At 41.8% G+C, this 26,901-nt stretch overlaps 1 protein-coding gene across 1 annotated transcript in view; it reads left to right on the forward strand.

The window, feature by feature from the left end:
* Nucleotides 1-9,882: 9,882 nt before the first annotated feature.
* The window catches only part of DMD (dystrophin), a 2,317,639-nt gene continuing 2,300,620 nt past the window's right edge, over nt 9,883-26,901 (forward strand). Inside the window, exon 1 of the mRNA XM_063457949.1 lies at nt 9,883-10,114. Within this exon, the coding sequence (XP_063314019.1) occupies nt 10,033-10,114 (82 nt within the window). The 5' untranslated portion in view covers nt 9,883-10,032. The remainder of the gene's footprint in view (nt 10,115-26,901) is intronic.

Raw genomic sequence — 26,901 nt, forward strand, 5'->3', positions numbered from 1 at the left:
CAACTAACTGCTATTCAATCTATTACAGTCAAAAAAATGTACACTACTTTTTTTAAATGTACACTACTGTTACACCAGATATGAGTGGCACTGGTGTGACACTGTGCCCTGGCAGGCCCTGAAACGCACACGTGTGAAGGAAACTGACTGCTATTATATTAGTCAAAAAAGTTTTTTGTTTTTTTTTAAATGCAAGCTACTGTGACAAGAGATATGAGTGGCACTGTGCACTGGCAGAAGTTGGCAGAGTAGACGCTGTAGGCCTGACACATATGCTTGCAGACAACTAATTGCTATTCAATCTATTACAGTCAAAATTGTATATATTTTTTTTTAAATGTACACTACTGTTACACCAGATATGAGTGGCACTGGTGTGACACTGTGCCCTGGCAGGCCATGAAATGCACACGCGTGAAGGAAACTGACTGCTATTAATTCACAGTCAAATTTCTAATTTTTTTTTTTTAATGTACACTACCGTTACACCAGATATGAGTTGCACTGGTGTGACACTGTGCCCTGGCAGGCCCTGAAATGCACACGCGTGAAGGAAACTGACTGCTATTATTTCACAGTCAAAAAAGTGTTGTTTTTTTTTAAATGTACACTACTGTTACACCAGATATGAGTTGCACTGGTGTGACACTGTGCCCTGGCAGGCCCTGAAACGCACACGTGTGAATGAAGCTGACTGCTATTATTTCACAGTCAAAAAAGTGTTGTTTTTTTAAATGTACACTACTGTTACACCAGATATGAGTTGCGCTGGTGTGACACTGTGCCCTGGCAGGCCCTGAAACGCACACGTGTGAAGGAAACTGACTGCTATTATTTTACAGTCAAATTTCTATATATTTTTTTTTTATGTACACTACTGTTACACCAGATATGAGTTGCACTGGTGTGACACTGTGCCCTGGCAGGCCCTGAAACGCACACGTGTGAAGGAAACTGACTGCTATTATATTACAGTCAAAAACGTTTTTGTTTTTTTTAAATGCAAACTATTGTGACACCAGATATGAGTGGTGGCACTGGGCAAGTGGGCACAGTATACGCTGTGAGCCTGACACACACGCTGGCAGGCAGGCAACTGCAATTAGATTACACAGGAAAAAAAAAAAGCAGACTGATGTTCTAGCCCTAAAAAGGGCTTTTTCGGGTGCTGTCCTTACAGCAGAGATCAGATGAATCCTTCAGGACTGTAGTGGACACTGAATACACTTGCCTAGCTATCGATGTCCCTATTAAATCAGCAGCAGCTACACTGTCCCTCCTCTCACTAAGAATGCAGCTTCCGAATGAATCTAAAATGGATGCTGTCCAGGAGGTGGGAGGCGCAACCTGTAAGGCGACCTAGGCAGGCGCTTAGGGCGCAACTTAGCAGGGGGCGCCGGAGCCCTGCGCCCGGAATCACTGTTGCTGCTCCTCATGCTGCACCGCCTGAGCGCTTTTGCAAGCCTCAGGCGGCACAGCACTGCTGTATGGAGGGCAGCCGGATTTGAGTGACTGGCAGGAGGGAAGCGCAGAGTGCTCCCTCCTGCCGGTCTCTCAATGTAGCGTGGCTGGGAGGCGCGCAACACAGGACAGGAACCTCTGTTTCCTGTACCCGCCCGCCGGCGGACTGATAGGAAGTGCTCACTGAGTGAGCGCTTCCCTTCAGTCCACCGGCGGCCTGGTACAGGAAACAGAAGTTCCTGTCCCACGTTCCACTCTGCCCGGCCACGCTACATAGGCAGGAAGGAAGAGTAGGGTAAGGACCACTGGGGAGGGGAGGTGGGTAAGGACCACTGGGGGGAATAAGGACCACTGGGGAGGGGAGTAAGGACCACTGGGGGGATGGGGGGAGTAAGGACTACTGAGGGAGGGGGGAGTAAGGACCACTGAGGAGAGGGAGGGGGTGAGTAAGGACCACACCGGGAGGGGAGGGGGTAAGGACCACTGGGGAGGGGAGTAAGGACCACTAAGGGGGATGGGGGGAGTAAGGACCACTGAGGGAGGGGGGGAGTAAGGACCACTGAGGGAGAGGGAGTAAGGACCACTGGGGGAGGAGGGGGGAGTAAGGACCACTGGGGGAGGAGGGGGTAAGGACCACTGCATCCCCTATACACACACTACATCCCTTACACAAAATGGTATCCCTATACACTACATTCTATAAGAACACACACACACATTACATCCTCTACAATAACACATAAAACATCCCCTACACACATACACTCCACTACCTGTGAGAGAATTTATGGGTGGGCCATGTAGGTAGATTTATGTGTGGGCATTGTAGGCATACTCATGTTCAAGCCCTGGGGGCCCAGACCTTGAGCTGTGTAAGGGGCCTCAAAAAATGGAGCTGCTTCCTGTTCATTAATTGTTGTGAGCACTGTGTCAGGGTACCTGTGGTCTCTACCTCCGAAAGAGGTAGAGACTTAGCTGTTCCTCCATCCAGACGGCCTTATGGCTCCCTTCCCCGCGGTCTATCCAGTCATGCTAGGCCGGCCGCGAAGGAGTGACTGCCTTTTACAGCATCTAGGCAGGAAGTAGTCATCAGGACACTCCCCCGGATCGACCTGTCAGTCAATTGCTGCAGGACCAATCAAGACGCCTTGGAGGCGTGGTTACTGCTCTGAACAGGGTATTTAACAGAGCTTCTTTCATTAGCTCATTGCCCTGTCGTGGTTCTAGCTTGTTCTAGTCACTCAGTGCTTGTGTATTCTATTATCCCTTTTGGTTTTGACCCGGCTTGTTTACCTTACTCTGCTTATCTCTGTTACCCTTGATTCGGCTTGTCTCTCGCTTACCTGTCTTCTGTTACCCTCGACCTCGGCTTGTCTTTGACCATTCTATACTGTACTACTTACGTTAGTCCGGCCATTCTAAGGTCCGGTATACATATCTGGCTACTGTTTGTACTCTGCGTGTTGGATCCCTGTCCCGATCCTGACATTACGACAGGGCCAATGGATCCTGCAAGTACAAACAGTAAGCTGGCTGCTCCTGATCCTAGGTTTGAAGCCATGGATCACAGAATGGATCAGATGGCGCTTGCGCTACAGGCTCTATTAGCTTGTGCCAATAACCCACCAGAGGAGATACGTAATACCCCTGTTTCTCCTGTCGGTTCAGGTCTAGAGGTAGCCACAGTGGGTGCTTCTTCTCACATTACCCCCCCAGTACGCTATGGTGGGGCTCCTGAGAAGTGTCGTGGTTTTTTAAACCAAATTAGTATCCACTTTGAATTGCAACCTCGCTCTTATCCTACAGATAGGGCAAAAGTAGGATTTATTATCACCCTACTCATTGAGAAAGCTCTGAGATGGGCCAACCCACTATGGGAGAACGATAACCCATTAGTTTATAACTATAACGCATTTGTAGCTGCTTTTAGAAGAACATTTGACCCTCCAGGTAGAAAGGTTAATGCAGCCAGATTACTGTTGCGCCTGAGACAGGAGAACCGAACACTGGTGGATTATGCACTAGAGTTCAGGTCTCTGGCGGCAGAAATCAAGTGGAATGAGCAGGCATATATGGATGTATTTTTGAAAGGCCTATCTGATGTAATCCTTGATGAGGTTGCTACCAGAGAACTCCCTGAGAATTTAGAGGATTTAATTCCGTTCATCTCTCGTATAGATGAACGTCTAAGAGAGAGACAGAACACTCGAGAGAGGAACCAGAGACCTTCTTTTAGGTTAGCTCCCGCTTTTCCAAGTCCTGACTCCACGATATCTTTGTTTACTGAACCTATGCAGATAGGGTATACCCGCCTCTCTGAGGAGGAAAGACAGCACAGGAAAAGAGAGGGTTTGTGTATGTACTGTGGGGCCAAGGGTCATTTACTCTCGAACTGTTCTAACCGCCCGGGAAACGCTCGCACCTAAGTCTCTCTAGAGGACAGGCCTTGGGTGTTTCTATTTTGTCCTCTACTCCTAATTATAAAGATCACAGGCTTCTGCTACCAGTTTCCTTAACTTGGGGGAAGGAAGTAGTAAGGGCTATGGCATTGATAGATTCCGGTGCTGCTGAGAATTTTATCGACCAAGCCTTTGCTAGTAAGAACAATTTCCCATCCCAGCTAACGGAGACACCTTTGGCCGTTGAGGCCATAGATGGTAGACCACTACTAGACCCTGTTATCTTTCGTGAGACCATACCCATTGAGTTAAATGTTGGTATCCTACACGTGGAGAAGTTATCTCTTATGCTCATTTCGTCTCCTTCCGTTCCCATAGTTCTGGGGTACCCATGGTTGAAAAAACATAACCCTATTATCGATTGGGAGTTAGGAGAGATAGTCTCGTGGGGCCAGGGCTGCCAGGATCGGTGTTTGTGCAAGGTTTCCCCATTAGCTAATATTAACATACCGGAGAATCCTACTCAGTCCACAGAAAGACAAATACCAGACCTTTACCTAGACTTAAGGGCAGTGTTTGACAAGAAGAATGCCGATTCTTTGCCTCCACACAGGTCATTTGACTGTAAGATTAAGCTTCTACCCGGCACTATGCCTCCGAGGGGCCATGTATATCCTTTGTCTGTTCAGGAAAACTCGGTTCTAGAGGAGTATATTCGGGAGAATTTAGAAAAGGGATTCATCAGGAGGTCTTCTTCTCCGGCCGGGGCTGGGTTCTTTTTCATTAAGAAGAAGGATGGCACGCTGAGACCATGTATCGATTACCGAGGCTTGAATAAAATAACTGTCAGAAATGCCTATCCTATCCCACTGATTACCGAGTTATTTGATCATCTTAAGGGCTCCAGAATCTTCACTAAGTTAGATCTCAGAGGGGCTTACAATTTGGTGAGAATCCAGCAAGGTCACGAGTGGATGACGGCATTCAATACCCGGTATGGCCATTACGAATACACTGTTATGCCATTTGGACTCTGCAATGCGCCTGCAGTATTTCAAGATTTGATTAATGAGGTACTTAGGGAGTTTCAGCATGATTGTGTTATTGTTTACCTGGACGACATACTAATACACTCTAAGGAGATTGAGACTCACCATAGACAGGTCAGAAAGGTATTACACAAGCTGCTGCAACATGGCCTATATTGCAAATTGGAGAAGTGCAGTTTTGATCAGTCTCAGGTAGACTTTCTTGGATACGTGATTTCTGGGGAGGGTTTTAAAATGGATCCTGTAAAACTCCAATCTATTTTAGACTGGCCCTTGCCCAAAGGACTCAAAGCTATCCAAAGGTTTATTGGTTTTTCCAACTACTATAGGCGCTTCATTAAAGGATACTCCTCTATCATTGCGCCTATTACCAATATGACCAAACAAGGGGCTGATACTAAGTTCTGGTCTAAGGAAGCTCTTGGTGCTTTCAAGACTCTCAAGGAACTTTTTGCCTCGGCTCCCATTCTAGTCCATCCTGATACGACTCTGCCTTTCTTGCTTGAGGTCGATGCCTCTGAGACAGCAGTTGGGGCTGTTCTGTCTCAAAGGTTAGGGGTGGATAAACCGTTACACCCTTGTGGTTTCTTCTCTAAGAAATTTTCTGGGCCTGAGAGCAGATATGACATCGGGGAAAGGGAACTGTTAGCAGTCATTAAAGCCTTAAAGGAGTGGAGACATTTGTTGGAGGGGACCCTACACCCTATTACGATTTTGACGGACCACAAAAACTTGTCCTATATTGGGGAGGCTAAGCGCTTATCCTCTAGACAAGCTCGTTGGTCCTTATTCCTGACTCACTTCAATTATGTACTGACTTACAGACCTGGTTCTAAAAACTCTAAAGCCGATGCATTATCTCGCCAATATGAACCTTCTACTGTACCTGAACCAGTTCTTTCTTCTATAGTTCCGAAATGCAATATCATTGCTAATACGAATCTCAGGATTCATTCTCCATTACTGGCCGAGATCATTAAGTTGCAACATCTAGCACCTAAACAGACTCCTGCGGGCCGTCATTTCGTTCCTCCTGCTCTTCAACTGGAACTTTTACAGTGTTTACATAATAGCAAGATGGCGGGGCATCCTGGTATTCGCAAAACTTACGCGTTGATCTCTAAGGACTTCTGGTGGCCTGCTTTACGGAGGGATATTGAGGAGTTCATCGCTGCATGTGAAGTTTGTACTAAAACCAAACAACCCCATACGCTTCCATGTGGATTCCTGCACCCCTTGGAGGTTCCAGAAAAACCATGGTCCTGTTTGGCCATGGACTTTATTGTCGATCTACCTATCTCTAAAAGACAGACTGTTATCCTCACCGTGGTTGACAGGTTTACTAAGATGGCACACTTCATTCCCCTGCCTAAACTCCCGTCTTCTCCCGAATTGGCAGTGATATTCGCTAAGGAGATTTTTCGCCTACATGGGATACCCTCTCAAATTGTATCGGACAGAGGCTCCCAATTTGTTTCCCGCTTTTGGAGGTCCTTCTGCTCTCAACTTGGTATTAAATTAAACTTTTCTTCTGCCTATCATCCTCAGTCTAACGGAGCTGCTGAACGTACCAACCAGAAAATTGAACAATATTTACGATGCTTTGTTTCTGAACACCAGGATGATTGGGTCGGTTTGATTCCTTGGGCGGAGTTTGCACACAACAATCTCGTTTGCGATTCTACTCATTCAAGCCCCTTCTTCATGAATTATGGTTTTCATCCGTCTATTCTTCCTTCGGATTCTCCTTCCCAGGGGGTGCCGTCGGTTGATGTTCATGTTGCCAATTTGAGGAAGTTGTGGGATCAAACTCGACAAATCCTTGTGCACAACTCTATGTTGGTTAAGAAACACGCTGATAAACGTAGAAGGGCGGCTCCGGTCTTTGTTCCAGGTGATAGGGTATGGCTGAGCACGAGGAACATCCGTTTAAAAGTGCCATCCATGAAGTTCGCTCCTCGTTATATTGGACCCTACAGGGTGCTGACCCGTATCAATCCAGTTGCGTATCGTTTAGCTCTTCCTAATACCTTACGCATCCCGAACTCGTTTCACGTTTCATTGCTGAAACCACTCATATGTAACAGATTTTCCTCCACAATAGCCCCTCCTCGCCCCGTTCAGGTGGAGGGTCAGGAGGAGTATGAGGTTAACTCTATTATTGATTCTCGAATCTCCCGGGGGAGAGTACAATATCTGGTTGATTGGAAGGGATATGGTCCTGAGGAGAGGAGTTGGGTACCTCAGGAGGATGTTCATGCTCCCCGTCTCCGCAGGGCGTATCACTCTCGCTTCCCATCTCGTCCCGGTTCATTCCGCCCGGTGGGCGTATCTGAGAGGGGGGGTACTGTCAGGGTACCTGTGGTCTCTACCTCCGAAAGAGGTAGAGACTTAGCTGTTCCTCCATCCAGACGGCCTGATGGCTCCCTTCCCCGCGGTCTATCCAGTCATGCTAGGCCGGCCGCGAAGGAGTGACTGCCTTTTACAGCATCTAGGCAGGAAGTAGTCATCAGGACACTCCCCCGGATCGACCTGTCAGTCAATTGCTGCAGGACCAATCAAGACGCCTTGGAGGCGTGGTTACTGCTCTGAACAGGGTATTTAACAGAGCTTCTTTCATTAGCTCATTGCCCTGTCGTGGTTCTAGCTTGTTCTAGTCACTCAGTGCTTGTGTATTCTATTATCCCTTTTGGTTTTGACCCGGCTTGTTTACCTTACTCTGCTTATCTCTGTTACCCTTGATTCGGCTTGTCTCTCGCTTACCTGTCTTCTGTTACCCTCGACCTCGGCTTGTCTTTGACCATTCTATACTGTACTACTTACGTTAGTCCGGCCATTCTAAGGTCCGGTATACGTATCTGGCTACTGTTTGTACTCTGCGTGTTGGATCCCTGTCCCGATCCTGACACACTGTTACAAACAGTCTCCAGAGAGCCTCTTCTACACCAGACCTGTGGAGCCAGACTGAGCCCATTATCAGCCTCTTGTCCTCATCTGGTGGTAAGTAGGCATTAAATGGATACTATAGTCACCAGAAGCACTACAGCTTAATGTAGTGGTTCTGGTGTCTATAGCCTGTGCCTGCAGGCTTTTTAATGTAAACACACTGTCTTTTCAGATAAAAGACACTTTGTGCAGACTGACATTGGCCCATTTGGCAGAGATATGGGCAGGGCATTGTGATGTCACATGGTGATGTCACATGACAATGCCGCCTCCTCTTTTTGCTCTTTTTGCTAACCACTCATTTCTATGGCTTATATATCCATGTATTGCAATTGCAGAGTCGGGTATTTTTGCGATTAGCCATGATTCAGAGAGCACAATGACTTTGGGCTTGTAAGGTGAACACCATGCTTGTAGTGCATTGATTTTTAGTAGTAAGCTGCAGATATTACATTGCACAAAGGAGAGGACTTTTTTTTAGCTGGAAGACTAGGAATGCAATATGTTGGGGGACCAGGGTTAGACTCTACATAATTTGCAATGAGTAATAGGAATTAAGACATAATCTTAGTTTGGTAGTATTGCAATTGTAAGGTTTTATACTTTAATGGAGTGGGTTTTGGAGGGCTTGATTTAAACACTCTCCACCAGCACTTAGCAGATACATTACAGTAACAAAACAGGCCATGATGTATAAGAATGTGGTTCTTAGTTTGTGGTGAGTGTTGCTTAAGAGGGTACTGGTAGGATCATAACAGGAGTATGAAGAGGGTTACAAGGAATATTAACACAGTCAAATTTGGAGCCATGTACAGGAGGGAAGGAGACCAAAACAAAAATTAAATAAATTACAAATAATGCATATATGGTGAGGAAGTAGTACTTACACTACACATACGGCTAGGTACAGAACACAAAAATAAATGCAGCAAGCACAACAGGGTGTGGATGGTAATGAAGATGTTGATTAAAGCACTGTCTGCTGTTTTCCTCCTTGTGTCCTGCTTGGTAAACTCCTATGATTCAAGGATCTTAAAGCTACACTCTAAGCAACAATTTCTTTTTAACTGAATTTAGTGGTTTTGGTGTATTCATAATGCCCCATGCAACCTCACTGCTCAATTACCTACTAGGTAAATAACTTTGTTTATACAGTCTTTACCACACATTTTTGCTGTTACTCACAGAGTTTCTCTTCATACTTCCTAAAAAACACTTAAATGTTTAACTTCCCTTATTGCACAGTGTGTTTAATTTAGAATCAGATATTTTCTGCTCTGTTAATTGTCTGCTAGAACCATCGGTGCCTGAGTTCAAAGTTTAATTACCAGAACAGTAGATACAGCTTCTAAAGTAGGCAAAGTGTGCTGTAAAAATAGAACTTTTTTTTTTTTTTTTTAATGGAGACTGTGTGAGTCACATGCAGGGAGATGTGGCTAGGACTGCATAAACAGAGGAATTTAACCCCTTAATGGCAGAGAATTGAGAAGTGAGACTATAGAGGCATTGCCATTGATTCATCAAGTTATTTTATTGCTTATAGTATCCCTTTAATATTTGTTTATAATCCATAGAAAGTATTGCAAAAGTGAACCAATTTAAGCTTCCATATTTCTTATATTAGACATAAGTGCAGTAGGAAGAAAAACATTTTTCTGTGTCTTGTTTTTGGCCTTTTCTCTGACTGTTATGATACAATATATATTGAATTCCGAGCCATTCTGCGTCTTCTGTAAGCAACTAAGTGAGTTATAACTAAATTATGTATGCCCTCTGAGTTTATTTTGGCAATTTGGTATTTTATTGGTCTTTGTATTGATTGAAGAGAGTGCGGAAATAGTTTCTGGAATCTACAAGTTAAAACTGATTTATTGAGTCTCATGTTTAATATTCCCAACTCCACATTCATGTCTGTTTAGTTTGTGCAGGGAACTTCTATTTTAAGATCTTACTGATACCAGCACCTGTTTTCTCTGATCTCTAAGGCTGACAGTTTATTCTCCCTTTTCAATGCAGACTCTATTTGCAGTGTTGCAAGGTTGCCTGTCTCCGTGGGCATAGCGCACAATCAAGTCTCTAGAGTTTTTCTGAAGACATTTGCTTTACTGAAAGCAATACAGTACAATAAAGAAAATTGGGTTTTTGATTTGCAACGTGATATTCTTTCACAGTGAGCTATGGCTGAAAGTGGACATCCGGAAGACCCCAGGGAAGACTCTGCTATCGATGAGTTCAATGACATCATCAAAAACAGATCTGGTAAAGTTCACCTTGTTTATTAATTACATATTACTTCTAGCTAGAAAGATTATATACTGTTATATCGTTTGGTTAGCATCGAAGCCTTAACGTTGCTGATATTTTTGAACAATTGCTTTACAGTGTTGATTTGTTTTAAATTAATGAATATATAATAACAATGTAGTAATTGATATTAAGCTTTAGCATATGTAATTTATGTAAAAATGTTGCAGCTATTCATATTGCTGATTGAAAAAACGATTTGAAATAAATCACTTGTGACTTACATAGAAATGACCATAGCTGCACTTTACGTGGAGTTGAAAAGGCAGACCAAGTACAAATGTTAGTAGTTGAAGGAAATTTTGTCTTTTTTTAATGCTTATCACATGAGAAGTTATAAAAGAGGCACGCAAGTCTTTGTAAAGTGTTTCAAATACTGACAGTTTCTCGTGCCATTTGTGTTGGGACAGGTCATTAGATCTGTAAATGGCAGTGTCTGTAATGTTCCCTGGTGAGATACTATTTCAGCTGCCGTGCTTCAATCATCTTCATTATAGAAGTAGTTCAGCATAGTATTTATAGACCATTCAAAGTTTAGTGTATTTACAAGATCACTAAGGAAGCTATATAAGGCTGAAGCACATACTATGGTATTTTTAACTCTAACTAAACTTTACAAATTAGCAATGAAAGACCTAATATGAAATACACAAGAATGAGCATGTGTCAAAGCAGCTATGTCCTGTAATTAATCCTGCTGTTGATTTGTGATTTTATGACTGTTCTTGAAATGCATAGCATAAAAAGGTGCTAAAAATCAGTACAGTTAACTCTCGTAGGATCAGATGCACAGAGAATGTAGATGTAACAAAAAACAGTCTTTACAAGAACATTAGATCCATGCATGTGTTCAAATGTTTATTCAACAGTAGCTTTTGCAGTACATTTCACACTTAATTGATATAAACTCCCAGGAGTGCCAGGATTTTTAAATACAAAAGATGTGGAGATGTTTAAGAGACATAGAATGCATTAGCTTTGCAATGAAATAGAGTGGTATACACTGAACACACGGGTTTTCCAACTTAATGGTTTTGTAAATAGTGCTGTGTCTTGATTCCTTGCTGTTATAGTAGGTCGTTTAGTCAATATCTGCAGAAAGAGGCTATGTTTTAACCCATCTTCTCTCCTTGATGTACTTAATACAAGGCAGTTGTAGGTGTGTGCAATGTGCCTGGTGCACTCAAGCACACACTAATGCAGGCCCATATTGTACTCCTTCTTACCTATGTAGGTACCTGCCTGCAATGTTGTGTCTGTTTGGGTTAGCTTGTCATTTGGCTAAGAATACTTTTTAATTATTATTTGTATTTAATGTTTTAGTGGTAATCTTAAAATAGATAATTAAATATTCACCTATTTTTATCTATCTATCTATCTATCTATCTATCTATCTACCTTATGCCATTGCAATCAGTGTTATTTTAAACATAAATAAGACAGACCTTCTAAAATACATTTCTTAGATCTTTTGTTTTGTGAGACATTACTTAAATGTCATTGCTTGAAGGAAGTAGTGGTGGTGGGCCAATGTCTTGTTTATGTTTGTAATGTTTTTATTGAATGACAACAGAAGCACAAGACACCGTGGGATTACTGCAGTCTATGTTCAGTATTATTTGAAAAGTTGTATTTGTCTTTAATTGCAACAGTCAGATGTATAAACATGTCTTGAAAGTCTGACAATAAGGTCAGCGTGAAATCCATGCTTGAGCAGGTTTGCCGTAATCACAACCCAGAATTAGGATTTTTTTCTAGTCATTCATATATTTAATATCTGTATTTAGTTAATTGCTTCCACAATTGCAATGCAACTATCTTTTAAAAAGTAAAAGTCGTTAGAAAAAAATAGAAATGTATCCCTGGTGCAAGATTCCATTTCTTAATGTTTCTATGGGTGTCATAATCATGTAACAAGTCAGCTCTATTCAGTCCCACTTTAAACTGTACAAATATGTCCTCTACAGAAAAACGTATAAACTTCAGTAAATAGACTAAGCCCTGTTTACTCTGTTCCCTGATCAGAACCAAGATGTCTATCTTAAATAGGTAAACAAATGGAGAAAGGCTTGAACCAAGATCCTTGCTTGACTACAGACTCTATGCAAAGCATAAAAAAGCCCTCCTCCTAATTTGCATTTTGTACATTCTCAATATGTTAGTTCTCCTCAGCTAAGCCGTGCAGATGCTCTCAGCTGATGAGCTAGCTCTACATTACAGGGCTTACCTCATGAGAACTAAACAAAGATCCTGCTTAAAAGCATATGTCTCCTTGGCATTAGTTGTGCAGAATCTGACTTATACCAGGTGCTAAAAATGGTTTAACTACTTACAATGGTGGAGAGCCAGGGAAATCCTGGCCTCATAATCACTAGAGCAAGCTGTAGTGATTTTGGAGTGTTCCTTTAAAGGAACAACCTACTACAGCCCCCAACATACCTATTACAGCCAAAACTATGTTAAACTGTTTTAAAGCAGTACACACTGAGAGTACCGAGGTGTGCAAAGCCCAGCCCCTCACTAACAGTATTGCTAAAACAGAAGTACAACTTCCTCATTAGTAATACCAGTTTTGTCTATATGTGGATATCAATTAGCCAATCAAAGCTGATCAAATAAAGCTGGATTGAAATTTTTAATGCAGATTGAATGAATATCTAGGACAGAGGTGCCTGGGTGACTCGTAATTTGTGTAAAATTGCTCAAGAATTTCACAGAACAGATGGATGGTACCTGTAGCCTTCAGACACAATAACCACTTTAATGTTCTATACTCTGGAGGCTACAGGGCTCAGATGTTCAGGTTATGATTCAGGTTAGGGGTTGCTTAGAGTTAGATGTTAGAGTTAGATGTTAGTTTGTATAACACTCCCTATGTTTAAAGCAGATTTAGGGAATAAATATGTTTCAGTTTATAGTTCTATAACAACAGAAAGTACATCATATCAGTACTTAGAGTTATGCGGCAATTAGTCTTATTTAGGGGTTGTTGCGCTGAAAATGCCCCAACCATGAAGGGACATATAGTGCATAGCATCAACTGAAATTAGGATGTATTCTGCTGGTTGTGACATTATAATTTGCAATGACTTCTCAAATACTGTTTGTAAAATTAGATTATTTCAATATAGCATTTTAAATCTCCGAGTATGTGCAAATGGTTCTAGCATTGTAGTATACAGTCCATTTGTATTTAGTCACCACCTCCCAAATGCTGGCAGAGAAACGTACACATCGGCATTTGCAGTCATAGAAGTGATATGACAGCATTCTGGAACTCAGCCTGTGCTCTCTTACCAAGCAGCTTTCATTACAAATATGTCTACAAACGCCACTGGCAACATAACAGCCTGTACTGTCTTTTTCAAATTAGTTGCTAGTTTGTATAACACTTCCTATGTTTATAGCAAATTTCTTAATGCTAACATGAATATAAAGGAGAGGAAACACTTTTTTTATTGTATATTGGAAAGCACTCACTTGATGTCTAAGGAATATCTGTTTGATAAATATGACCTTTGAAAATCATTGTGGCATTATTGCTTTAAAATGGTTAGTTAAGTCATGCATTAAGAAGGAACATTATAGTTCTCAAAGCTTATGCTTGCAATCCCCTGTTAGTCATTAAATATTTTTTACAGCACGTTTGTGATTTCTTTTGTACAATAGTACCTTGTCTCTAATCTTGCCTTTAAAATGTGTCATCTGTTTAGTACGGTATGTTTTTTATGTTTTTTATGTACAGCATCGCATATTTCTAATCTAGAAAAGAGAAAAATAATGATTATGCACACCTTAAACAGTAAGAGAATGAACCAAAATATGTTAGTATTATTATTCTTATTATAGGAAGAAATTATCACACACAGACAAACACACAAAACAGCATAACCATAGAAAGTGTAGTGTTGGCATTTGAATGTTCCCACACATAATGCCACATAAACACAGATACACACACACAGATATACACAGACATATACAAACCAAGATTCAAACTGATGCACACACACATAGAAGTTATAACTTTCATATATTTAGTCATCCGAGTGTTTCCATACCTTTTTGGTGCAGGAGAGTTGCTCTCATGTTATCTGGCCACTGATTGAGGCGGATGGGATTAGTGCAGGCTCTCCTTACTATTCCCCCTCCTCTTCCTTCATTTAGCTTGTGTTGCTTTTGCTGTATGCTGGGAGAAAGCGACCAGTACTCACTTCCTCCAAGAACTGCCGATTTGACAGGGCCCAGTTGCCCTGCTAAAGGGCAAGTTAAGTGTGTAGACCACCCAATGGGCCCCCTGCAGCTTGTAGGCTCAAGTTCAACCTTTCAAACCCACTCCATTGTGTTGTTGATCCAAGAGAAGGCAATAAAACACAACTAATTCCAATTTGCCACAAAGAGAGAATAAATTCCTTACTGGCTTCATAATGGCAACCAGATTTCTTTGATCAACCATCTGTTTGCATACATATTAATTACATCCTTGAATATTATGTTTTTGCTTTTTCCAGTCACAATGGGTGAACTCTTGTTTGTTGTAGAACATTTTGTACCGACACTGTATTTGTATAGTGCTATCATATCCCCTCTGAGACACCTTTTTTTTTTCTAAAAAAAAAAAAAAAATCGAGTTCAAAGCAGTTATTATGTAGACTTTCTTCATAACTAATGTTTTCCATCCACATTAATAATTTTGTAGCGTGCCACCGTACTTTTTCAAGTTCTGGAATATTCTTCCTTAAAATGGGTGACCAAAATTGCATGGCATATTTATTGTATTCAATGTAAGGTCTTACCATTGATTTATAAAGAGGCAAAATTATACTTCTTTTTATACATTTCAATACTGTCATGGCATTGCATACTGTTGCCTAGTTTACAAACACCAACACATGATTGTCAATGTCCACATCAAGATCATTTATAAACTTATTACAGAGAAGTGGGTCCAAGACAGAACCCTAAGGCTCTCCATTTACAACTACTTTCTGCACTTCATCGTTAGGTAAATGTTCTATCTCCAGGAACAACTGGTGCAGTCACCGCTGAAAAGTGGAGTGAGCAGGCAATTTGCATTAGTGACTCCGCCCCATCACTTTTTTTTTTTGTTTTGTTAGAAAATACATGTTTTATACATAACTCCCATTGCTCCTGTTTCTCCTGTTTTCTCCTTCCTATCTCGATGCTGACATATTGGTGAAAAGAGCAGAATTGTTGACAACAAATGAAACAGAACCTAGATGGCAGCAAACAGTTCCAAGATATGTAATTGCACATTTAATTTTATTTTCACACCTAACAGATACGAATATTATAAGGGATAAGTAAACATAATATTTAAAATCATGAGAGGTGACAGTTCCCCTCCAAGAACTGAGCTATATTGTTAGAAATAACTTAAAATACACCAGTATTTCTTTAATAGATAGATGTATCATATGGTCGATTCCAACTATTTTTACGTTGCCAAATACTTCTCCTCATTAAATATATATCCCCTATCTTTAAAGCTTTTTGTCTTACTTGCATCTATTAATGTTTTTGGCAAGTTACGTTTTTCCATTCATCTTTTATATAAATCTTTCTTCACAACAGGAACATTTTTGTAATTAGCGATCATGCACACTACTGCAAGACAAGAGTTAATGTTTTTCTTGTCGTTTTTCTAAACTGACAGCACAGGTTATTTTATTTTAACTCTGCAAATAATGAAAATAGCTACACCTAAATTAAACAGTAAAGTAGATAGATAGATAGATAGCGTGCTGACCCATTATATCTTTTGGTGTGTACAATTTGGTTTTATTTTTAATTCATGCAATAACAAAAAATGCAATTTAGTGTACTCTCCATGATTGTAAATGCCTGTTAGAACAATAGTATTAGAAAAAACAGATACCACAACCACCTTCAAATGTTTTAATGATCTAAGTGAAATGACTGAAATATATTTAGATTTTTTCTTTATTTATTTTTACCTTACGTTCCTTTTGATAACATCAAACTTTTGGTTTAAGTTATTGCAGACACGCGCTCCTGCAAATTAGATGGAGGTATTAAAAAACTTTCCAACTGCTTTCCAAAAAAATGCAGCTCATTCTCACTGCGCAGAGAGTCAAATGCAGGAATAAAGCTAGCCACATGCAAATGAGATGTTACTATCTGTGTAATTAGACATACCGTCTTACCACAATCTCAGACCAAGAAAAGCACTGCTGCACTTAACAAATGCAAAATCCTTGGAAGAAAGTTCCTTCCTCCCTGACAGCTTTACAACATCTCAGACACCTTTCCTTTTTTATTACACAAATCATGTCCCTGGTAAGGAGACCTTTCTGTTTAAAACTGCACCTACTGTGAAGATCCTGCTCTTGCCAGAAACTCAGACAATGCTGGGGATTTATGTTTCTACATTTACCTACCAGGTCCTGATCTAACCAACTTACCTACTTGCCAAAACAGAGCTATGCTGACTACAGGGTCTTCAATTTCCAATCTCTTGCATTCCCAGAGACTGAGCCTGAGGTTACTAGATTAATAAATCTGCACAATTTATTCCAGCTTGGGCTTCATCACACGTTGCTGTTGATTTTCTAGTTTTGGGTTGTTGGTTTTTTTTGGCCTTCCTTTGGTAACTTGATGTTTGTCCATGTGAAGCAGGGAGTGAGACATATATCACATTTGTATTTCACACCTGAAAGTGTTCTTCTACATGTCATAGTTTGAATGTTCCACTTATTAATACTATTAAAGTGGGGTTACACCTTTTGTTCTTTCGTCATCTCCTGCCCAACTTCTTTCTATTACTTCTTATTTGATTTTATGAGCTGGAGCTACACACCTCGCTCCAATGGTTGTTGTTTTCACTTCTCTCATGTAACAGGGTATTGTTATTGGTTTATTGTGATACTAGTGAATGTCCATACAATATATCAGTCTGCTAATTTCTTCGTATTGATTGTTTTGATAGCTCTACAACGGTCCATGTTCCAGTTTTGAGCTTCATTCAGCAGCTAGCAATACTTTATTTGTGGCATTATTTAACATTCATATGAAGGCATTGAGCACAACATGCCACTTTCTTGTGTTATACGTAATGAAATAATTTAGCATTCATGCATTAGACATTTTTCCTCTTCTAGGCTTTAACTTTGTCATATACTGCCTGCTCTTCAATGTGATATGGTCTATAGTATAACGTGTTTGACTGTAAACCTGATATTGTCTGTACAGTTACTCGTATATGTCTGTTTTAGTTTTACAGACAAAGCTCAACACCATGATCAATTTTTCTGAATGGTATATTATTTGATCTGCTCGTTTTTGTACCATGATTATGTAATATGCAATATTCTATATATGATTGTTTTGTATGTACGTAGGCTGTTGAATAAAAACAGATGAAGAAAAAAAAACAAATGCAGGGTTACAGAAGTGGAGGAGAATGTATGGACTCTCTATTTGTTAAAGAAATTCTTCCATTCCCCTAGAAGGTTCATACCAATACATTTGTTAGGGTGGCAGGAGTCCCAGAGGGACCAACTCATCTGCAAGAACTAAACCATTTTCAAATTGTTTAATCCCTACATTTATCCTATAGCTCCCAGAAACTCTACCTCCTTTTATCTTTCCACCTGCTACCTTTTACTCCAGGAAGTTTTGCCTTGGCTCTCAGGCTATCACTGGCCATTCATTGCAAATAATAATACAACCTAATACTCACATAGGGCAGCCAATGATAGGTTGAGTGCATCCACTGACTCGCTCAGTCTACCACTGGCTGTCCAAGGCAACCTTTTTGTGGTAGAAAGAGGCCAGAACAGAAGTGGTAGAGGTATTGAATGCCGGGGCTCCAACTTCAAGATTATTATTGTCTGAGTTACATATTTTGTCTAACTTTTTTTTTTTTTGTGTAAATATAATTTTTATTTCGGTTTGTGATGTTCACATCGAGACTCGTAGGTCTCCATTTGCATTTAAGTGTAAGAATCAAAGCACAACATGTGCAGAAAAAGAATGTAAAGCATGCATTCGGCCGCGCAGGCCCACATTATCAACGGGTCCCTGTCAACCGCTAGTTATCTTCCCGAAACTGGTTGTTCATGTGTTCGGTTTCATCATTTAACGTGTGACCCATCAGTGTCTATCAATATTTGTTGTTGGTCATCTGTTGTTGTTGTTGGTCATCAACTTATTGGTGCTGTTTTAGCTTATAGTGTTCAGTCCCCTGACTAGCATCCAGGACTTATGGTTTCACTATCTGAGACTGTCCACTTTTCCATTTTCGTGGACCCGTACCTCTCTGATGGGTGCGTACAGAATGAGTCGGGAATGGGGGGGGGGGGGGGTTCAACTAAGGAAGGAGGGATGGGGTTAGTCTTCTGTCTCTGTGTCGGTCAGTCGTGTGTCCTCAGGTAGTTGATCTGTCATCAATGTCTGGAATTCTGGCTTAGTGGTGGTCAGTATCCAGTGTGTCCATATGTCAAGATATGTCTGTTGTTGCGGTCCAGCCACATGCATGGTAAGATCTTCTATGGCTCTGAGATCCTCCATTTGGGTGAACCATGTGTGTATGGATGGGGTTTCTGTTTTCCTCCAGAACTGTGGGACAGTCTGTTTAGCAATGTTGAGGAATCGGATCATGTGTGATTTTTTATATTTGGACGTCGGGGTTTTTGTGTGGTGGAGTAGCATGGCAGCTGGTTCTTGCGATGGAGGGTTGTCTGAGAATCGGGATAGTATTTTGTGGATAGTGCGCCAGAAGGGTTGTATTAGTTCGCAGTCCCACCATATGTGCATGAGTGTGCCTTTTACCTTGTCACACCTCCAGCAGAGGCGAGTCTCATTTGTGTGTATGTGGTGTGCCATGTCTGGCGTACGATACCAATGTGTTAGCAATTTGTAGGTCGTCCCTTGGCTTTTGCTAAAAACGGAGCAATGGTGTATGATATTGCACATCTTTTCCCATTCCTGGGTGCTGAATGTTTGGTTTAAGGTCTCCTCCCATTTTCATAAATTTAGACACTTCCCCTGGAGTTTGTGATTGGAGGAGGGAGTATAAGTGTGACACCCCGTGTGGTAGCGGATCTGGGTCTGTGCACAGCCTTTCGAAGGCAGTGAGGTCCCTGTCAAGAGCTATCCCTTGTGGGAAGAGTCTCACATAGCTGCGCAGTTGTTCGTATCTAAAATGTGTTAGGAAAGGCTGGGGGGGGGGATATAGGTAGATAGCTCCCACAGTGTTCCCGATCTTTTCCCTCCTTAGGTATTATGGTAATATGTGCCTTCAATGTCTGTTTGGGGATGTTGTGTCCCTCCCTGATTGCGTTGAACATGGCTTGTAACGGGGGGTATAGTATGTCTGCATATCTCTTATAGTATTTAATGGGCAGTCCGTCTGGGCCTGGGCTCCTCCCTGGTTTGGTGTTTTTGATCGCGAGTGCCAACTCCTCCAGGGTAATGGGTTCCTCTAACTGGTCTACCACTTCCGTCGTTAAAGAGGGGAGTGCATGGGTTTTAAGGTAGCCGTCTATAGAGGTACGGAGCTTTTGGGCGTGTGGATACGTTTGTGGCCTCGGTATGGAGTATAGCTCTGTGTAGTATGCCCGAATGATCTCCTGTACCTTAGTGGGGTGTCTGTGTAGGACCCCACCCTTGTCCCGTATGCGGTCGATGTATGTGTCTTGCCTTCTTTTGTTGAGCATGTGTGCCAGGAGCTTCCCACTCTTATTTCCATTTATGGCGAAAAATGCCCTGTGACGCTGTGCCGCGCTATGGTGTTGAGAGTGCAGAAGTGTAGTCAGTTCCCTCCGCAGGCAAAGGAGCGTCGCCTGGTGTGTGGGGAGTTGAAGTTGTTTGTTGAGGGCATCTAGGTGTCGTATGTCCATCAGTAGTGTGGTCATACGCGCCTCCCTCTGCCTCTTCAGGAGTGTGCTCTTTTGTATGAAATGTCCCCTAATTACGCTTTTGTGTGCTTCCCACCGTATGGTGGGGGAGGTCTGAACACTATTGTTTGTGAAATAGTCTTGTAATGTTGTTTCTATCGCTGTCGCTACCTCAGGCATTGCGAGTATTGCTTCATTTAACCTCCATTTGGAGATCTTTGGTCTGAATAAGGGGGATTTCAGTGTGATGGTCACCGGTGCATGGTCTGACCATGTCGCGGTGCCCTGTTCGGCTCTAAGCACTAGCGGAAGGTGGTACTGTGACATAAAGAGGTAGTCGATTCGGGTGTATGAGTTATGTGGGTGGGAGAAGAAGGTATAATCCCTCTCATCCGGGTGTAGTGCTCTCCAGCAGTCTACCAGTTGAGCCCTAGCCAATAAGGTCCTGATTGCCGTGATGTGTTGTGTAGGGATGAAGGTGTGTCCTAGGGAGGAATCCCATTTAGGGTCCAGGGCTACATTCAGGTAGTCCCCCAGTACCATAACTCCCCCTGTGAAGCTCTTGAGGGTGCGAAGTATCCGAGCTATGAAGCGATATTGTCTGCGATTTGGGACATTTACGTTAGCAAAGATGTACATTGTGCCTGCTATCTCCCCCTTTATAAAAGTGTAGCGTCCTTCTGGGTCAGTCATCACTCCTGTCTCTTTAAACGGAATGCGTTTGTGAAGGAGGATTGCAGTGCCTCTGGACTTTCCTCCCTGGAAATCGCTGTAGTAGCCTACAGGATAGTGTTGGTTTGTCAGTGTGGGCCTTGACCCTTCTCTGAAATGTCTCCTGTAGAAACACTACTGATGCCTTATGAGTTAGGAATTCCCTCATGGCTCCTGATCATTTTTCGGGCTTGTTCAGACCCCTGGCGTTAAGAGAGAGAATTGTGATAGGGGCTGGAGCAATGGACATGGTCGGCACCTTTCAGTCGGTTGTGTGTGAGTTCTGTCGTGTCCGTCAAGAGGTCTAGGGTTAGGTTGGGGGGGGTGTAGGGAAGTTTAGGGTGGCCGGGAAAGGAAAAGGCAAGGGCTGTATCACACAGTCCCTTTGTCGGTATACAATCGCTGTGTGCAGCGATATCGGAGAAGAGCGTCGGAGGGTAGTAATTCCCCTCTCCACTAAGGAGAGTAATTCCCCTCTCCACCTGAAATTTGTCACTCACTCCAGTAGGGCTGTCAAAGGAGTCCAAGAATTCCCAAGTGGGCAAAACCCAGGGGACCAAGTGTGCTCACAAATCGGTCGTCGCAGACCACCGTGGTCTCTCGGGGCTCCACCCAGTCAGGACTTCCCGTCTCCCCGTCTCCCCGTCTTGCGGCTCGATCCATCTAAATTGTAGCATATGTGTTAACCTCACCAAATAATAACATCATTAACTTTATCATGTTAGGTAGCCATAACATAAACAGTGTAACATTATTCCCCTGTACGTCCTTTCTGTATAGGTCAGGCACTGACCCGTCCTGCTCCCCTCCCCCCCTCGTCTCCCCCCTCCCTCTTCCTATACACCCCATCCTTCCTCCTCCCGGCTCCAGTGGTCAATTTGCGGCATAGGTGGCGTGCCCCAGGGTGATATCGGTGGTCTATCCTTAGAATAGTTAGGAACCCCGTCCTCCCTTCTCCTCCCCTCTAGCAGGAGGCCCGGTGCGGTTCTCTCCACCCTCCACTACTCTGTGGATTCTGGACACACCCCCACCTCTAAATCCCACCCCTCCCCCCCTCCGAACCTTCGCCCTGCCAGTACTTGCTGTGGAGAAAGGGTAGAAAGATGTTCAGACTGTGGCGGTGCGCCAGAGGTTTTTCGTAAAGTTCTAGGGCGTATTTGCCCGCAGTGTTCAGAGAAAGTGAGGGAGAGGAAAAAAAAAATAAAAAATAAAAATAAAATCAAGAAGTAAAAAGAGTCCGTGAGTAGTCTCAACATGTCCATGCAATCAAAGTTATTGTCCTAAAGCTGGTATTCTCCTGTTAGTCGTCCTCGCTGGGAGTATAGCCAAGGGGGGGGCCCCGTGGTTTTCAGTTGGGCGTCCCCGCCGGTCTGATCGTTTGTGTGCGAGGGAGTCTCACTCACTGAGGTCGGGGGCCTGTGCCTTGCGGCCTGGGGCCTGAGGTATAAAAATTCAGCGGGTTTGGCCATGTCAGAGACTCTGGTGCCATGGCATCTTCTTCCCCTAGAACCATAAAGGGACCGTTGGGTGTTGCGACCTGTAGGCCCGTGGGAAAACACCATCGGTACCTCATATTGGCTGCTTGTAGTTGTCTGGTTAGGGGTTTCATCGCTCTCCTGAATGTCAGGGTTGCTAGGGACAGATCCGGGAACAGGTGTATTTCCGAACCCTCTAACAGGATTTTGTCTGTGCGCCTGGCCTTGCGGAGGATCTCCTCTTTCAGGGGGAAGCTCTCCAGGCAGCAGATTATATCTCTGGCCGAGCCCTCTGAGGGTCCCTGGGGCCTCAGTGCGCGGTGCGCTCGCACAAAGCCTATAGGTATCTGGAGTGACTGGACCAGTAGTTTATTGAATAGTTCTAATAACGTGGTCTGTATTGGTGTTTTCTTGTCTAGCTCTTCAGGCACCCCCCTTATACGTATATTCTGTCTCCTTCCCCTGTTGCCTAAATCTTCTATGTGTAATGCCATTTGCTGTAGTACCTTAGTGTGGGATTGCAGTCTGTCTGTGTTCGCCGTCTGAGCGGCAGAAATGTGATCGCAGTCTGCTTCAAGCTGTGCCACTTTCTGGCTGAGGCCTTGTATCTCTTCACGCAGTGTGTGGAGCTCCGTGGTTATTGAAGTGCAGAGTTCAGCGTTCACTGTCCTCAGGTCTGCTTTCGTGGGCAGTTGTTGCAGGATTGAGATCAGCTCTGGTGTGGGGTAGGGGAGATCGTGTGTGTCTGTTCCCCTTGCGGTGATCGCGGGCGGGAAAGGCCCGAGGCTGTGGAGTCACTTGAGGCCTGTTGGTCCAGGTCCGCCTGTGACACCAGGGTTTGGGTTGCCTTTCGGGGTGTCCGCGGGTCGCTGGACACACGATGTGCGGTGAGTCTTCCCCATTTTGAGTGTTAGGCTGCGCGGTCGGTGAGGTTTTGTGCTGAGCCTGCGGGGAGCTCATGGATTAGGCTGCCATTTTCTCGGACCTCCAAGCCACGCCCCTTGTCTAACTTTTTAATTGTGATATCTATTCAGTTTCATATGCCAAGTCCCTTGATGTCTCAATTTTTGAGACTGAGATATTTCTCCTCAAGTCTTCAAAATATGCCTGATACATTACTGTTAGCTATATAAACCTATTTACACTGACTCTGTTAAACCAACTTAAAAGATTAACACTCTTCAAAACATAAAGTGTAGCTTCAAATATTTTATATAACTTCTCATGAACTAATTTCTTTTCTTTAAACCCACCATAAAATTTCACAACTAATAATATGGATCTCTGAAATATTAGTTGTTCATCTTTGCATGCACGTGTTATATTTTATATTTTATATTTTATTTCACAATGATTATATATTGACTAAACAGTGAAATCCTCATATGAACCTTGAAGTTGAAACCAGACTACTGTTTTACAAAGTAGCTGCAGCTCAGGAGAATCGCTTCAAATAACTAAATTGCGAAAATCATTCTTTGCTGAACCCAACCATCTGGTGTTTTAGATCCGTGAATTAAAACACTAATTTGAAAATATTATGTTACGCGCATAATATGCAGACACCTCTATCATTTTATATGCTAAGGATGTAACACAGAAAAATGAAGAAGGTATATATTAATACGTACCTTGATTTCTTTATTGGCTGCAAGACAGCTTTTCACAACTTTTTGTCCTATAGTATAAAACAAACCAAGCTAGCTGCAGGTCACCCATAGTGTCCTAAGATAATAGTTCTCACAATTTATAGTCTATGCTCCTTGTTTGAATGGAAGATAAGATTTAATCCTAGCAGAGGGTAGTAAAGTTTAAAAGATAGAGGAAGATTAATTACCTGCTGCAACATTTACAATCTTCTTTTACATACTGCATTACATGGTGTAACAGCATTTTTACATTTAATATCTTCTGATTCATAAGTAGGCATCAATCATTTAAAAAAAAAATATGTCTTTGTTACTTGCATGTGTGTTATCTTGGGGAAAAAATGCTATTGAAGTGAATTTCATAAAATTGCTATTTTGTGTGATTTCTTTTCAACTGTTAACTCAGGTTGAATTTAATGAACATTGGACAAGTTGTTCTTCTTAAAAGCAATACTTCCCGTAACTGCTTTATGAGAGAAACAGAACAATTCATGCCCTACACACAGGTCTACAGAATAAAAGATGTTTGTGTCTGTAGTTTCTTTTTACAAATGTCAAACTGAAAGAAATAAACTCTCTGAAAATATGTAACAAATCCGTAGAAGGTGTTTTGTTATTCTTTAAAGTAGCAATCTTTTTCTCCTTGTGTATCTGAGTGACATTAAGGCAGACATGTTTCCTAGGGGTTCTTTGTGTAATGGAATCAAAGAACGGTTGCTTTCTGAAACATAAACAAAGGTCAAAGTACAGTAATCCTCCAAAGAAAATGAAAGTAAAATTAAGTAAAATAAAAAAAACTCAAATGCATCCCGTATTAATTCTCTAAATTAAAGAGAATCTACCACATAACAACAGGACTTAGGCTTTAAATAGATTTGTTTCAAGTGAACCTATCAGCTATTAGTTATTTGTTAAGGGTTGCCCTGCAACTTTTACTCATTTCGAAATACCTGTATTTTGGTGCATGATGTACCTTGCCTATCACAGCCCTTACAGATTTAGGGTTAAACAATGAGAAGGTCATGTACCTGCGAGAAATGTCACATGACTGCTAGGCTTTTAATCTTTTTATTTGTTAGATCTTTATGATACAGGTCTAGAGAGAGAACAGATTAAGAGAAACATAATTAAAATAATCTAAAATAAAATAAATTTATCTCTATTCATTTTTGTCAGCTGATAGCTGCTTATAAATTAAAAGAAAGTAGGCTATACATGAACGTAAACCAAACCAAATGAAAACAGTAATGCCTAATGCTTGTTTAGACATCCAGCCATATATAGATCTTTTTGATTTTGATTTTCTCAGAATGTAATAAAACAAGATTCTGTGATCAACTAAGAGCCTGACTTAAAAGCATAGGATTTCTTTGGTGATACAAAATAATAATAATAATAATAATAATAATATGGTTCATCTCTGGAGAACTTGAAGTTTCAATTATATAGAGATAGCAATATAAAATATAAGTACCTGAGATTGCAGCTCTAATCACCATGCACAGGAATCCCTTAATCAAGACTCTCCAAACGCAATAATGTTAGGATTGCAATCACTTCACAGAAAAAAGGAGAGGCATATTAGTTTGAAAAAAACGAGGCTCTAGGCAAAATACGATTTTCTTACTACAGGTTCCTTTTAGATGGTGAAATGATAGCCCAGTTTTGAGAACACAGCATTTATTGTTTTTTACTATATTAAAAAAAAATACATACATATTTTTTTTGTGTGGCTCATTTGTAAACATTCAGCAATTGTCATTGATTTCCATATTCTGAATCATCATTATTACTAGGCATATAGTTTTCTTAGTTCTCTCTGCTGGTGAACTGAATACATTTTTATCGGTGCTCTTTTCTTGAGTCATGAAGATTGCAAGAGTTAGGTATTTTCTTTGAATTCTAATAAATATTTTTTTCATGAGCCAAATTTAGGATTGCACTATAATAACAAAGCTTGATTATTTTAAGAATGCCGTTGGGTTTCCAAAAGCTTTTAACTCTATCAGCAAATTCTGCTTTATTTGAAAAAATCATTCTTGTGTTATCATTCTTTTCTTATCAGTTTTGCCTCAACAAATTATTTTCTGAATATTTATTTAATCTTCAGTTTGTTATAACCAGTTTAGTTGCAAGCCCAGAGGGTCACTTCACTAAACAATAGGTGACAATGACACCTAACTTCAAAAACTTAAACAACAATACATGACTTGGAAAATCATCTCCCATATGTTCTCAAATTCCTCTATTGTGATGCGACATCACTGATTAGTAAGTAAGCTCCCTATTAGAACACTAAGGCACACGTGTGTTCAGTAGGTTTCTACAAGCAAGCATTGAAGGACTGTACTGCCTCTGTCAAATTCACATGTATTTACTACCACAAATTCTCAAATGTCCATGTTACATTTCAGGGAGTTATTTTATTGTATTTTATAATTTTTTTATTTGCTGGAATATTTGTAAAGAAAGTGCAGAAAGTGCTCCAGTTTGCAGGGGATTGGTTGCCATGCTATTGTTTTCAGATAGTGCAGGCATTGGTTAACTTGAAATTGCTTGCAAAGATTGTATAGTTGACAGAGATTTTTAAAGAAGCACTCCAAGTAACTCCAAGTCACTGTCACATCGCAAGGGGAATGCCGCCGAATACTTTCCTTGTGTCAAGGCGCCCGCCGGGTCCGCTCCTGCCAGAGACCAGACTGGGACCCGACGGGCGCGTCTTGTTGTGGCGGCATTCCCACGTGGTAATGGTGCCTCAGATTACTCACCTCATCCTGTGGCGCCTGCTGGCCTCACTCCGAGCTGTCTACAAACATTAGAGACACCGGGCGCTGCAAGTCAGAACGTTTTAAGGTTCTTAATTAACCCCTAAATGTGCCTAACTACTGGAAACGTGTGTGTGATATCATAGACACACACGTTCCACCATCACATGCTCCTCTACATTTTTTGTCCATTTGTCTGTGCCCTGTCATGGTTTCCATTGTGGTTATGCGAGAGCATGTTTCTGGTATCCGTAATTGTGT

Source organism: Pelobates fuscus, chromosome 1 (assembly GCF_036172605.1).
Source record: "Pelobates fuscus isolate aPelFus1 chromosome 1, aPelFus1.pri, whole genome shotgun sequence".
Lineage (NCBI taxonomy): Eukaryota > Metazoa > Chordata > Amphibia > Anura > Pelobatidae > Pelobates > Pelobates fuscus.